Here is a 15708-nt window from a genome sequence, read left to right as displayed (position 1 = left end):
GATTCAACCTCGGTCCTTCTTATGTGACACCTTTTTGTTTACTGCATTTCTTGCATTATGGTTCCAATTGTATAATGAGTAAATGTGATGTGCTTTTTGAGACAGTTATAAAATGTCAGGGCTATGATGTGTTTTAGGTTTGGTGTAATGGTGTAAGCTGCCTAGTAGCTCAATGGTTTTGAGCATTTGTTTTTGCCTTTTTTTTCTTTTCTTTTTTTCTGTTGTTGTTGTTGTTTTATGTCTATGTGTACTTGGACCCTCTTGAAAATGAGATGTTGCATCTCAAGGGGCTATCCATTAATAAATTGAAATTGAAATAGAAATTGAGTGACAGCTTGATTGACAGCTGATGGCTGCGCCAAGGAGACTGACAACATAAGCGCCATTTTTTTATTTACATTTGAAATATAATACTACTGTTTTTGTATCATGAAATGTAGTTTTAAAGAGTTTTTCAGGCGAGAATGTAGTTGTTTAAAGCTCAAATCTGTGGTTTATTTATAAAGATTTATGAAAATTGTATCCAGGTTGTGAGATGCAGGGTATCACCGGGCGCTCGGCGCTCATGTACCCCGCCTGGAACAGCCTTTCCTCAGCTAGTCGTTCTGAGGTTTGCCGCTGACTCTGGCGTCTCTGTAGTGGTTAAACATGAGATATAATTCGTCTTGTGTATATCTAACGGGCGATTTGAATCTATAATGGTCTCATGAATCTATAATTTGTTCCCTGGCCAATTGTTTTGGCTGAGGGCTAAGTGAAGTTTCATAACTTTATAAGAAATTTAACTAAACCGTTGTATGGTTAGACTAGAGCGCTGACTTTGTATGTTTGACTGAATTGTTTGCTTTATTTTTATAGCTTCTTGTACCTTTTACTTATTATACTTTTATAATGGCTAATATTGATAAAAATGAAATTTAACAAAAAGAGACTGGGTTGAGTTTTGTCATTTTAAATTTGAATACAACGAAGATGGTCTGTAATGTTGTTTACTGCAACATCTGTTGTTTAGTACAAATGCACATATTGCCTGGACCAAATTAAAATGTTTAATATTTTTATATTATATAAATCGAAAAGAGGCAGGGTTGTGTTTTATATTTCGTTTTGTTATAAATAGGCTAATTTTATATGCAGTGAATATAATCAATACGCGTTGCCTGAACCACATTTGTGTGGCTATAATGTTTAAGATTTCTTTAAATGAAAACGAAAAGAGGCAGTGTGGTGTTTTATAACATATTTCGTTTTATTGTTGCATAATATACATACAGAGATAACCGGAGTAGCAGAGCGAGCGGAGTGACGCAGAATAACGGACTCGCGTCCTCGGGAGTCATTCTCCTGATTCGGACTTGGAAATTAAGTCCGAACTTTGCGTACTTGCTAACGAGAAACGCCTAATGTCGACGCTTGGCTTCTTGTGACAAACACGCCGAGAAGCAAGAACAAGATCTGCTGTATGTCATCCATTGTTGTTTATGTTGCTTTCTTCACGCGAAAATGACATCGCTCCAGTCTCACACAAAGCCTCTTTTACCCATATATGGATTGGCCAGAAGGTGGGCGGGGTTAGGATTTCCCGAGATTTTCCAAGATGGCGCCGCCCATACCCCCCGTTCTTCAGAAAGTCTATGGGTGACGTCACAGACGCTTTGTCCATATTTTGTACAGTCTATGGTATAGACTAGTGGTTCTCAACGGGGGCGTTCAGAGAACAAGCAAGATGTTTGAAAGGGGGTGTTCACGAGTTTAAATATATAACGCAAAATTTTGTTCATTTACTTTTATTCATGTTAAGAATTTAGTAATTTATTTGTAATAAATACTTTTAAGTGGGCTATTTAAAAAGTGTTAGGACTATGTATATGTTTAATTATGTTGTAAGACATATGCACAGAGTGTCATATTGTGTGAGCACGCGCGTCTATGGTACGCGTGAAAGAATACATTAGCAACGTGCAAAAAACAAACAAAAAAACATTCGTCTGCAGCTGCTCTATTCCTGACCGCAAGTCCACCGTCAGTGTTGTAGGTTGGCACTAGGCAGGTTTTTTGTGTTAATTTCTATTGCATTACGATTGAAAGCAGTATGAATGTTCTCACCGATACGCTTGTTGTGATTCGCGGAATTTTGACGAGCTGTATTTTGACGACTTGATATTATTTCTTATTCAAAACTGCCCCCCCCCCCCCCCAAAAATTTTTTTTTCAAAAATAAAAAAACGTTTCCGCGCCCCTGCCAAAGATCCAGGCAAGACAAGATTAAATAAGTTTACTTGCAAAATAATTATATTCTAAATTTAGAATGCCTAACATTCTAAAATCTTCCAGTTTAATGCGACATGTAGCCTAAACTATGTATCATTACTTTTGCAACGACTCTATTATTTTTCCAGTCATAGACCAGTGCTCAAGCACTGACTAGAATCCAGCACTGACAAGAATCAACATTCACATGCTCAAAAATGTGTTTCGCGCTGACAACAATCCAGTGGTGCCTAGAATCCAGCGCTGACTAGAATCATGCAGTGGAGGAATGGGAAGTTGACAAGCCATTAAAAAGTATTGACTAATGAAACACTTATATTTTTTCAAATATTTTCAATAAATCATGTTCCCATTCACTCCAGCAACGAATTTTAAAATGAATTAAACTACATTATATTTGTAAGGTAAAACTTTTACATTTTAGGCATTAACTAATTCCAATCCCTAATGCCAAATTGTTTTCTTTGTTCACCAAGTAATTTACTGGTCAGGCATTATTGTTAACTCGCAAGACAGTAAGGAGAAAATGACAATTTGATGGATAATTTAAATATATTCTGTAGTTCAATAAGTTCAGGGACCTGGATATTGGATAGGGGGCACTGGCCCAAAAAAGGTTGAGAACCACTGCTGTAGACCTTATGTAGCCTCACCCCTTTACAGCGCTGCACTCGTTGTCTTTTGTCTTCCGTTTTGTATTTTCATTGCAATCAGTGGCGGCTGGTGGAAAACATCTTAGGTGGGGCTGTGCCATATTCAGTCAGTTTCAATAGTTTGGTAACCATGGGAGCCATCGGGTCTTTTAGCTTTGTGGCATGCTCTTCATCAAGACATCCGTCAAGCATCCACCCTTCTCTCCATCAAAAACCTCTTAACTTTTTTTTTTTCTCTGAATATTACACTTCAGCTCACAGTCTGTAAATTGTACTTTGTTATTGCTGCCATTTGCTTGAATCCCTTTTTGTTTGTATCTTTAAACTAACTTTGCAAGTGACCTCTGTATATTACTTTCTGCCCTTGGTATGTGTATTGCTTTTAACGTCCTTCTACTTAGGCTACATCCTTCTCTGCGAGACAATATTTGCCCCCTTGAATCGATTTTTCCAGTGTATTTTTTACTTTTAGAAATACCTTTATAAAATAAATAATGATTTAAATAAAAAAAGTTCAATAGAGAAATATGCAATGATTGTTAAAACGAAGTGACGCTTTTAAATATTAAATTAATACCGCCAGTAGGTGGCAGTAAGTCACTGTCTTTATGAGTGAGTCATCGAGTCATTCATTCATACAGTAACAATGCAAATAGCTGTATTTTTGAATGAATGCTGCTGTTCTGCTGTGGCTTTCGTTGAAGCTATTATTTTGTTGTAAAAAAAAAATACTGACAAAACTGTGTTGAAAATGAACATCACTTAATATTAATACCTTTCGTTTGTTGAACTGTTATATAAAATCAATGTCACATTTACAATCGTGTGGATATTCGTATAATGTGATTAACATGAAACATAGGAACTCACACAGGGTTTTTGATCGAAGAGAATTTTTGAATCTTAAATCGATCTCTATGCACAGTCTGTGTCTTTATTTATTCTTCATGCTAGTAAGTGCTAAATCCCCACTTTTACAAAGGTACATGGTCGAGAACGGCAGTATAGCGCGATTTGCCAAGGCAACATAATCTAAACTCACAAAGTTGGTCATCCACGCTGCTTGTGTGAATGCAGTCAGTTTTGACTGCAAAAGATGAGGTAATTTGATGTCATGCATTTACGGCATTTTACTTGATAGAAATACATATTCAGTTTTATTGTTATTTTAAGGTGGGGCAGAATTAAATCAATAGCAAAATTCAGCATTTTGTTCGCGTACCCCCTTCTGTCACCTCACCTATCTTTGTAAAGCGACCTTGGGTGTTGGAAAGGCGCTATACAAATAAAAATGATTATTATCAATAACCACCCAAACATATTCATAATATGAATTTCTACATTATTTCTAAGTTATTTGTTATGGGTATTGAGTATTTTGTGTAATAAATAGAGTTCATAAACCTTTGTTTGACTAGTTTATTCTGAACCCGCTCAATAAACGGGTTGTGGTGGCGCAATGGATAAGACACATGCCTTTGGTGTGAGAGACCCGGGTTCGAATCCACTGTGAGACACCAATGTGTCCCTGAGCAAGACACTTAACCCCTAGTTGCTCCAGAGGCGTGCGACCTCTGACATATATAGCAATTGTAAGTCGCTTTGGATAAAAGCGTCAGCTAAATGAATAAATGTAAATGTAAATGTAAACGCCGCGCCACTTCGCCCTGCCCACCACAATTAAATTCTCAACCTATGGGAAACACTGATATATACAAAAAAAAGTTTACCATCAAGTAACTGAAAAGGATGGTTAATCTTCATTAGATTATTTCCAAAGCATCTGAGCTCATTTGACTTTTGATAGTGTTTTATGGTGCGTATTTCTAGACACCTTTAACTGTCCTAAATCATAAGCATCTGAATTTTCATTCTCACAATCTATAGGTCAGAAGACTTCTTCATGATCTGTTCAGTTCAGTATTTTAGAAATCAAAGACTTTTGGCAGGCGAGCTTCTTAGTTTCAATTAAATATAGGTTTATTATTTACAGGTTAACTAGTTTACAAAAAGGCATACTTGTAACAGGACAATTGCATATTTTCCACAACAATAGTTATAAGCATGATTGGATGATGTGAAGAGGTGACAACTGCTTTCATATACAAATCTGTTGAGTAGAAATTCATATATATCTTATTATTTATATCAGTGTTTCCTGAACTGAGAGACTGAAGAGTGTCATTGTTCTGTACAGGTTGTATGATTGTGGTGTTACAGATGAAGGTTGTGCTGCTCTGACTTCAGCTCTGAGATCAAACCCCTCACACCTGAGAGAACTGAATCTGACAGGGAATAAAGTAGGAGATTCAGGAGTCAAGCTGCTCTCTGATCTACTGCAGGATCCTCACTGTAAACTGGAGAAACTTTGGTAAGATTGTATAAAATGTCCCAACATAGTCCTCTATTTTAATGGTAAATAATGATTGCCATAAAAAAAAAAAAAAAACTACTGTTAAATTACTAATGGAAATGTTGATTTTAGTTTCGTTAGATTCTTTCCAATGTGTCTGATATCATTTTACAATATTAATGATAGATTAAACATGATTGGATGATGTAAAGATGTGACAGCCGTGTTCATATACAGATATGTTGATGATTTTTGGGTATTTGCATAAAAAATTATATTCGGTTACACTTTATTTTATGGTGTCATTGTTACAGTGTAATTATATATTTAAGTACTGAGTAATATTAAGCAACTACATGTACTCACTATAGGGTAAGGGTAGGATTAGGATTTGGTTGAGGGTTAGTTGCATGTAATTATGCATAATTTACCTGTTATTACTATGGTAAGTTCATGTAACATATGTAACAAGGACACTGTTAACCCCCTGGGGTCGACGGTATCGCTGCCGATACCAGCTCGCTTTTTTCAGTTCAGTTCAAAAGAAATTAATTTTGCTCTGTGGACTTTGATATTACAAGCAAGTTTCATACATCGATCGATTCTGTTAAATGTGTATTATTTTTGTGTATACTCACAATAAAAACAAAGTGTTGTGCTTTTTGCCAAATAAAGAAAAATAAACGTGATGCGAGTTCTGCCTTCTCTCTGTCAGTGAAGACCATTCTGAAACGCGTCCGAAAATGAACTGTAACTCAGCGAATACTCAGTCAAACAGGCATACAGACACACAGGCATGAAGCTTGAATTATATTCTTTTAAATGAGGTAATTTATATAAAAAACAAATATTCGCATCTTGTGAAATCTGTATTAAAAGAGAGTGATTCCAGTCGAGCTCATTAGAGCTAATTCAAATGTAATGTGACTCCGCCCACGGAGAGCGCGCGCTATTCAAACGCAAATTACTGAGGCAATCCAAGCAAACCTGTGAACGCCCCCATATCAGCTCGAGAAAACACAAGTTTAATCATATCATTGTATCATATCATTCCTTCTCAAGTTAATCGCGTTTCTGTGAATGAATGAACGACAGCCGCAGAGATGCGCGCTGTTTATCACAGCTCGCAAAAAGACAGTTTAAATTTAAATTGCGTCTCTGTGTGAATGAATGATGATGTTTTAGCAAACTGTATTGCTATACTGAGTTGAGTAAAAATCGACAGAAATATGTTGAAATAAAATGTAGGCTATTTGTATAAGCAACGTATTAAACTGAAAATTAACATTTATATGCCCTAATATTTCATAAAAACAACGTTACAGTCAGGCGTTTCTGTTTGTGAATGAATGTTTCGGTTTTAGCAAACTGTATTGCTATACTGAGTAAAAATCGACTGAAATATGTTGAAATAAAATGTATTTGTATAAGCAACGTATTAAACTGCAAATTAACATTTATATTTCTTATAATAAAAATGAAAGACCTATGTTACAGACATATGAAAGACAACATTTCGTTGATTAGTTTTGGATAGATTATACATTTTTACTGTAAAATATCTGCCACCTCAAATAAGCTTTTGTTTGCCAATATTTGCGCATGTTAAATATAGTATGTTTTGTCAAAAATAAAGTAATCTAATAATCAATCAAATCCTTAACTTTGAAATATGTATGATAAAATGTATACTTTAGTTTTTACAAAGAAAGATTACACTTGAATTGTTGTTGTAATTGTAACCTTTTTAATAAAAAAATATATTTACAAGGTAGATGTAAACAAACTATTAAAAGGTAAATATAAGCCATTTCTTTAAATAATTTTTATTGTGTTTTATTAGTGACAAATTTGGGGAGAAGATACATATTCCAAAACTGAAAATACAGTATGAGAATTAACTGCACAATTACTAGACATGTTTTCCTTGGATATTATAGGCCAAATTGCAAGCACAATATGTGGAAAAATAAAAAAGAATTGAGATGCTTCCAACTGTTGCTCTTGCATTCTTGTGGCTCAGTGACTCACCTGAATGAATGGCTAATTAAGTATGCAGGCCCCATTGTCTCCTAAGGTGTGAACCACTAAATATGCATGATCGTTGACGCCCACTCCGCATATTGCTTTTCCAAACAGAAAGTGCTTTGCAAAATTCAAATCAATGTATTGTGTTATGTGAATGATAAGGCAGGGTGATTTTCACATCATTTTGAAGAAAAAACACTAGGTGATGACATCCATTAGACAAAAGTCTTATTGGCACATATTTAGAATGTGTTTTATGGCCTTATTTCAGAAACTTTAGTTTTTAGTTTTTTCAATAACCATGCATAAACATTATTCTCTCAAAAATGCAGACATGTACATTCTTGTTGCTCACATATTATGGTAGCCCTGTTTGTGCTAAATAGTGTGTAATTTTTTTTTGCCATTAATATGTTTATAAGCAACTGAAAAAAGCACAAATGTCAGGGCATGTCAGAACATCTCAAGGACCCCAAAAACACCTTAGACCCCAGAGGGTTAAAGTGTTATTGAATATTCTTGTAATTTTTATCAAATGGAGACTAATCCGCTCAAGCAGTTTGTAGAAGCGGGTCTGAACCTTAGACTGGACCTGTTAATGGTGCCGTGGATTAAGTCTCTGATTGTGAAGTTCTGCTTATCTGAGCTGTAGATCCTGAACTGAGAGACTGAAGAGTGTCATTGTTCTCTACAGGTTGAGGGGTTGTGGTGTTACAGATGAAGGTTGTGCTGCTCTGACTTCAGCTCTGAGATCAAACCCCTCACAACTGAGAGAACTGGATCTGTCATCGAATAAAGTAGGAGATTCTGGAGTCGAGCTGCTCTCTGATCTACTGCAGGATCCTCACTGTAAACTGGAGAAACTGTGGTAAGATTGTATGAAATGTCCCAACATAGTCCTCTATTTTAATGGTAAATAATGATTGCCATTCAAAAAAAAATTAATCTACTGTTAAATTACTAATGGGAATGTTGATTTTAGTTTCGTTAGATTCTTTCCAATGTGTCTGACATAATTTTACAATATTAATGATAGATTAAACATGACTGGATGATGTAAAGATGTGACAGCCGTGTTCAGATATGTTGATGATTTTGGGGTATTTGCATAAAAAAAATAATATTCGGTTACACTTTATTTTAAGGTGTCATTGGTACAGTGTAATTATATATTTAAGTACTGAGTAATATTAAGCAACTACATGTACTTACTATAGGGTAAGGCAGACCTGCCAACCTGTACGCATTTTGACTTCAAAGTACGCTGGTACGATTTGTCACTCTAAACTATGCAAAAACCTGGTGATGCGTCTGTGCACGCGCTGTCCTCAAATCAAGCTACAGCAAAAGAAGAAGAGTTCGACCAATCATAGCGCTGGGTTCATTCCCCAAATAGCAAGCGGGGATGATTGACAGATGCGTAAGGCGTAGCATTAAAAAGAGACTGAAAATTGACACCAATAAAGATTCCCGCTCGATCCCCCTTCACTCCCGCGGCCGCCGTCTGACTGATGTCATAAGCGAGGACAGTACAGTACGGTACTTCTGACTCCTGAAGGGAAACGGCCTGGGCTCGATGTGGAAAGTTGATTGTTGAGTTAACTTAATCTTATGGATTCGATGATCACACAGATCGCATGGATTATCCTAAAATACTCAGTTAAATTATTCATGATCACTCAGAAAAGAGGAAGACATCATTCAGTCATGCAAATAATAAAATGCTCAAGTAATGCTGAACTATAAATCTTGAAATCGCTATGGCTTAGTGATTATGAAAGTGCTGTGATTTGTGGATTAGCCTATTGATAAGCGCAAGTCTGGAGAAACAGGCGTTTATTTATTCATTCATTCTCAGTGTTGAGAAACGTATGTGTTACGTTATTGTGTTAATTATAACTAAAGTACCTTATTATGTTACATATTTATTTTGAATGAAAACTAGCGCGTTAATTACTTATGGATTAAAAAGTACCGTTGTATCAGTGCTGTGCGAGCTCTCTCACACAGAGAGAAGATCATTGTAAAATGAAAATTGACGGGCTAAGTTTAAATTTTGTTCTTGCTTGTTTTTTTTTCTGTCAAAAAGCATTTTGTATTATCCATCCCTGTTTTTTAAAATTCGTTAAATGACGGACACAGTTAATTATTTAACGCAGTAATGACTTTAAATTACTGTTAACACAGCCCTCATTATATGTTGGATTCGGAACTTATACTTTATATTATTTTTAGAATAAGTGATTCGTTATGCTATTATTGAACTCCTGTCTATTCATTGGCAACTGTTTTCTATAAATATGTTTGTATTGGCTAACATTTATTCAGCTAATGCGTGTCCTGATTAAAAATGTGCAATGTTCAAATGCAAAGACAGCACGTCACAGATAGAAGCGCTTTTCCCTGTGGTATTTAGTATCATATTTGGATATTGGAAAATTAATTAATTAGCCTATCTTAATTGTACACACTGTTCCTATGTTTTTATCTTTTTTTAATATCTTTTTTTTTACTGTTTTCTCGGGGTTTCTTAATTTTAGACTAGTTGACCAGCACACATTATATGCAATAAAATTATATAATGCATGTGTGTCGTCGTCCAAACCGCCCATACAATACCCCCCCCCCCCCCCCCCCCGTTGTCGGTACGCAAATATTATGGACCTGTTATTGGTGCCGTGGATTAAGTCTCTGATTGTGAAGTTCCTGCTTATCTGAGCTGTAGATCCTGAACTGAGAGACTGAAGAGTGTCATTGTTCTCTACAGGTTGAGGGATTGTGGTGTTACAGATGAAGGTTGTGCTGCTCTGACTTCAGCTCTGAGATCAAACCTGAGAGAACTGAGTCTGTCATATAATAAAGTAGGAGATTCTGGAGTCAAGCAGCTTTCTGATCTACTGCAGGATCCTCACTGTAAACTGGAGAAACTGTGGTAAGATTGTATAAAATGTCCCAACATAGTCCTCTATTTTAATGGTAAATAATGATTGCCATACAAAAAATAAATAAAAATCTACTGTTAAATTACTAATGGGAATGTTGATTTTAGTTTCGTTAGATTCTTTCCAATGTGTCTGATATCAATTAATGATTAAACATGACTGGATGATGTAAAGATGTGACAGCCGTGTTCATCTACAGATATGTTGATGATTTTGGGGTATTTGCATAAAAAAATTATATTCGGTTACACTTTATTTTAAGGTGTCATTGGTACAGTGTAATTATATATTTAAGTACTGAGTAATATTAAGCAACCACATGTACTTACTATAGGGTAAGGGTAGGATTAGGATTTGGTTGAGGGTTAGTTGCATGTAATTATGCATAATTTACTGTTATTACTATGGTAAGTTCATGTAATATATGTAACAAGGACACTGTTAAATAAAGTGTTATCGAATATTCTTGCAATTTTTATCAAATGGAGACTAACCTGCTCAAGCAGTTTGTAGAAGCGGGTCTGAACCTTAGACTGGACCTGTTAATGGTGCCGTGGATTAAGTCTCTGACTGTGAAGTTCTGCTGATCTGAGCTGTAGATCCTGAACTGAGAGACTGAAGAGTGTCATTGTTCTCTACAGGTTGAGTAAGTGTGGTGTTACAGATGAAGGTTGTGCTGCTCTGACTTCAGCTCTGAGATCAAACCCCTCACACCTGAGAGAACTGGATCTGTCATCGAATAAAGTAGGAGATTCAGGAGTCAAGCAGCTTTCTGTTCTGAAGGAGGATCCACATTATAAACTGGAGACGCTTGAGTGAGTAGTGATGATTAAAACTGTTCATATTTTAATTGAAAGTTAATTTAGTTTTCTTAGTTTACTTTCATTGTGATGGTGAATTACTCACTAAAACATGTTTTATTAGAGTTTACTTCATTTATTTTTTCATTATAGTTTATAGCAACAATCAAATATCTTCAAGTTTCTTTTTATTTCAAACAATTCAATATTTTGCTTTTATCATTGTCAATGTCAATTGCAATAAAAGATAATGGTAAATATTTATCACTAGATTCTTTATCATAAATAAAACTGAACCAGTGACATAGAAAGAGGACAGTCATACAGGATTATAGATAAGCTTTAACAATCGTGAATCTCAGTATTATATTATAATCTCTCACTTAATCATCTAAGGAGTTTATTTTAGTTGTTCTAAAGTGGATAATGCAATAATGTCGCACACATTTGACTGTCTGTGTTTTACTTACAGGTTTTAGATGTTAGTCTGACCTTCTCTGGATCAGCTGATGGAGAATAAAGAGCCTCTACAGACCGGGGTGGGAATTATGTAATTTTAGGGGCAAGGCCATTTGGCCTCCACCTTTTTATTTTTTTTAGATGGGCACCAAGGCCATATGACAGGGCACAAAGGCCATTGAGTACAATTCGATGGTTTTCCCATTCAGATTGATACCATAACATCCTAATTTGGAATAAGACATGGATTATGACTTTTTTAATAATAATAAAAAAATAAAAATTTAATGAGAGAGAGAGAGCCATTACATCCAGAAGGTATACACCCTCACACAACAATAGAAACAACATAAATGCCAATAAAAGCATTCAGAAACACCACAAATGCCAATAAAAGCATTCAGAATATTCATTCAGCCCTCTATATCATGGTAAATGTTTTTCAAGATCATGTCATATGACTTTATTTATTAGCTTAGCACACCATCAATACACGACAATTTATGAGATTAACCCTCTGAGGTCTGAGCTGTTTTCTGGGCCCTGGAGGTGTTCTGACATGCTCTGACATTTGTGTTTTTTTCTGTTACTTGTGACATTTTCATGGCTAAAGTCTAATTACACTGTATTCAGCACAAACTCTGCTACAATAATATATCAGCAGCATGTATGTAAACGTTTGTTGTTTTGAGATAATGACATTTATGCGTGGTTTGTTAAAAAAAAAAAAAAAATTCTCACTGAAATAAGGCCATGAAACCCATACTGATTATTTCTTCACAAGACTTTTGAAAATTGTATGACGTAGCCTAGAATATTTGCTCCAAAACTATGTGAAAATCACCCTGACTGCTCATTCAGATAAGACAATATATTGATTTTAAATTTCTAAGACGTGTTTTGTGTGAAAAAGCCTTATGCGAAAAGGCGTGATCATCTCATGAATATGTAAGCCTTCAACACCTGAGAAAGACAAAGACACTCCCCTAACTGCCCTATTAGGAGCTATCAGGCCCTGTCATTCAGAGCAACCTTGCACAAAGAATGAGGAGATTTAAAAAATAATGGCTTTTAGATTGTTTGGATTTATTTACAACACAACATAATCCAAAAATACACAACAAATGACAAAAGAGCACATTGAAAACAATGATCCAAAGACAGAGACCTTTGTGCCATTCCTAAAAACATTGTACATACCTTTCATTTCCAAGGTGTTTGATTTTCACTTTACCATGTTCATGTACAGAGACTCATGTGAATGTTGAAGTCAGCAGGAGTTGCATCTGGTCCCTGAAAGAAAAAGAAAAAAAAGAAAAAACTGTGAACATACTGATATCAAGAGAAACTATAGGGCTGCACGATTTTGGGAATAGATTTTAGATTTTTCTGGTTAAAATTTCTTTTTAAAATTCACAGAATACACACACACACACACACGTTTCCAACAATATATAATGAACACCAGGTTTGTTGTGCCTTGTAGGCATAGGCTACGCAGTGCTGCATAAAATAATAATAACAATAAATTAAATCTTCCAAAAGATTTCAAGAACAACTACGCTAGAGAAAAATATATTGATTATCATTATGTTACTTCAAATGTTTCCATTCGTTATGATGATATGAAATGAGATAATAGTAAAAACATAAAGCCTAATGTTTGGTGCATTTTTCCTTCCAAAATATGATACATTCAAACGCCATCGCGCTCCAAAATATGATACATTCAAACGCACAGCGCGCTCCAAAATATGCTCCAAAATATGATACATTCAAACCCACAGCGCGCTCCAAAATATGATACATTCAAACGCCATCGCGCTCCAAAATATTAAACATTATGGTTATACATATCTATGTTTGAGCAGATATCCACAAACAGTATTTAACAGTAAACACGGGTCTAAATAGTATAATATTCACCATATATCTAGCAACAGTTCAACTGCAATGTGAAGTTTATGCAACAATACCATAAACTAATAAGTAAGAATTTCTTACCTTACATCTTTCTTGTCTTCAAATCGTGTTCTTCTTCTTCTGAGGTAAATCCAATGTAAGCTCAGACGTGTCTTCCAAACTCGACGAAAAGCAGAGACTTGTGAAGTGTTTTGGTGTTTTGTGTTTGAGGTAACGAGGGCGTTCTCGTTCCATGTGGAGATTTGCATGTGAATCTCTTTTGCGCGAGTGGGCGTGTCGAATTAAAAAGTAATTAGCAAGCCTTTGAGATACTGGACATCCTGTTGGTTTTATACAAATTACTTAAACAGAGAATATTTGTTTTCAGTTTGAATCCGATCATTTAAAAGTACACACTTAAATGTGTATAAAGGTATATGGCTCATAAATGTGTGACAAGTATTCACTGAGTTTTGTTTCAGTTTATAGACGTGCTCAAGAAAAAAAAGTTCACCGCGACGGAGAGGCAGAACGCACACCCTGTTTATTTTCTTTATTTTACAAAAGCACAATGTTTTGATTTGATTGTAAGTGGACACATACAAAAGTAGAAATATTAACTATTGTTTTTTCGCTCTTCTTTATTCTTTTTTTATGTATTATAGAAGTATCGGATCGGGACTCGGTATCGGCAGATACTCAAAATCAAATGACTCGGACTCGAGGGCAAAAAAACCTGATCGGGACATCCCTACTTCTTATGTTCATTCATGTTTTTTTGATGGTATAAATTAACTAGAAGGAAGAGATGATGGGTTCACGAGCAGCTTTAACTGAGGCTAGAGTGATCTGTCAGACACATTAAGAGCCACAAAACGGCATTTATTGTTTAAATTTCTTTAAAAAATGACCAAATTTGAAAGGTGAGACTGTTTCTCACATCAAAAGTAGCCTGGTCTGTCCTGTTTGCCAGCACGTTGTCAGTGGACTCTCTACTCCGCCATGTATTTTCTCCGCTCTGCGTGAGAACATGATGTGACGTGAGAGCGGCGTGGCTTGTTGGACATAGCAACAGTAACTAAAGGGGGCGGGTCTTTGCAAACTTTCAATAGAGCATCACAGTCCCGCCCACAGCCCGAGAGTGCTTAGGTGCCGGAAGTAAATTTCCCATTCATTTCTCCCATTGATGTTTTGGAAAATCCTTATCTAAAGAGTTTTAGAGCATGTCTGAGGATAACCAGCTACGGCTGAACTCATAAGCATAAACATATCATTTAGAGTGAAAAAACGAAGAGAAAATCCAAAAAAAGTCAAACGTACAAAACTGTGTACATAATTCATTTCCGAGCAAAGGAACTACTCATCCCATAAACCACCGCGCCTCACTGAAGTCGACTGAAGCCACAACCGCGAAAGAGCCTGCCTTTTGAGCGACTTCCAAATCTGACGACAGCCACGCAAACCTTTTCCTCCAGTGCGGTCATTTATCGTAGTGAATGTGCAGTTAATAGCAGTTCTTTCAGTAGTAATCGTGTAAATAAAAGTGTTTTATATAGTTATTGTGTATTGAATTTTATATTTATCATCGTGTATTTTATATTGTGTGCGTGTGTGAAAGCGGTTAACGATAACTATACAATTATTTGTAATGTCTAGCATGTTGTGTTGTGTGTGGACGTGTTTATGAAACTGCTGGTAGCCGGGTCACGCTCTTAGACCAACCGCCTGCGAGGGTGGGAGGAAAATGAAAAGACTGGCTGGGAGTCGGATAGCAAGGCTGGTGGACCACGGCTCACGGGTGCAGATCTGGCGGTCCGCGGCGTTCTGCTCATCAGTTTCAGCGGCCCACGGGCAGGTTGCTGACAAATACTCCAACAATTTCCCACTTGTGGTCCATGCTCATTTTATTCATGAAGTTATAGTTCATCCTTAATTTTAATAACATTTAATGTATTGTCTTAATATCCACAACAAGTGAAAATTAAAACGCGATGGTCAGCAAACCAGAAAGTGCACCACGCCACCGGTCTGATGCATGGACCGCTCTTGGACCACCATCATATTCAGTTTATTAACTTGCCATGAATTATTACACAAATGTTCAGTAAATGCATGTATGCCTAGGCTAAATACTGTTTTGACAGTGGCATCATAAAATGCTTGATATGACTCATACCATTATGAAGGCTACAGTAGCCTAGGCTAGCTAACGTGAACGATAATGCTAACTAACGTTACCAACCTCCCTGCAAAACTCACCACAACTTTGTTGGTCTTGTCCCTCATGCTGGCCTTTACAA

General features: G+C 36.1%; 1 protein-coding gene and 1 long non-coding RNA gene across 14 annotated transcripts in view; one reads left to right on the top strand and one right to left on the bottom strand.

Annotated features, from left to right (window-relative positions):
• The window catches only part of LOC309511429, a 138346-nt gene extending 133233 nt beyond the window's left edge, over positions 1–5113 (bottom strand). Inside the window, exon 1 of the long non-coding RNA XR_014210607.1 lies at positions 29–5113. This is a non-coding gene — a long non-coding RNA (uncharacterized lncRNA). The remainder of the gene's footprint in view (positions 1–28) is intronic.
• The window catches only part of LOC309511318 (NACHT, LRR and PYD domains-containing protein 3-like), a 249257-nt gene that overhangs the window by 29625 nt on the left and 203924 nt on the right, over positions 1–15708 (top strand). For 12 of the 13 annotated variants that reach the window (XM_082186427.1, XM_082186430.1, XM_082186429.1 and 9 more), the window contains 3 exons: positions 5122–5295; positions 8000–8173; positions 10073–10237. In XM_082186427.1, coding sequence (XP_082042553.1) covers positions 5122–5295; positions 8000–8173; positions 10073–10237 — 513 coding nt within the window. The remainder of the gene's footprint in view (positions 1–5121; positions 5296–7999; positions 8174–10072; positions 10238–15708) is intronic. The other variant, XM_082186435.1, reaches the window with a different exon arrangement.

Source organism: Leuciscus leuciscus, assembly GCF_965113295.1.
Source record: "Leuciscus leuciscus genome assembly, chromosome: 12".
NCBI lineage: Eukaryota > Metazoa > Chordata > Actinopteri > Cypriniformes > Leuciscidae > Leuciscus > Leuciscus leuciscus.
This window is presented reverse-complemented; position numbering and strand designations above follow the sequence as displayed.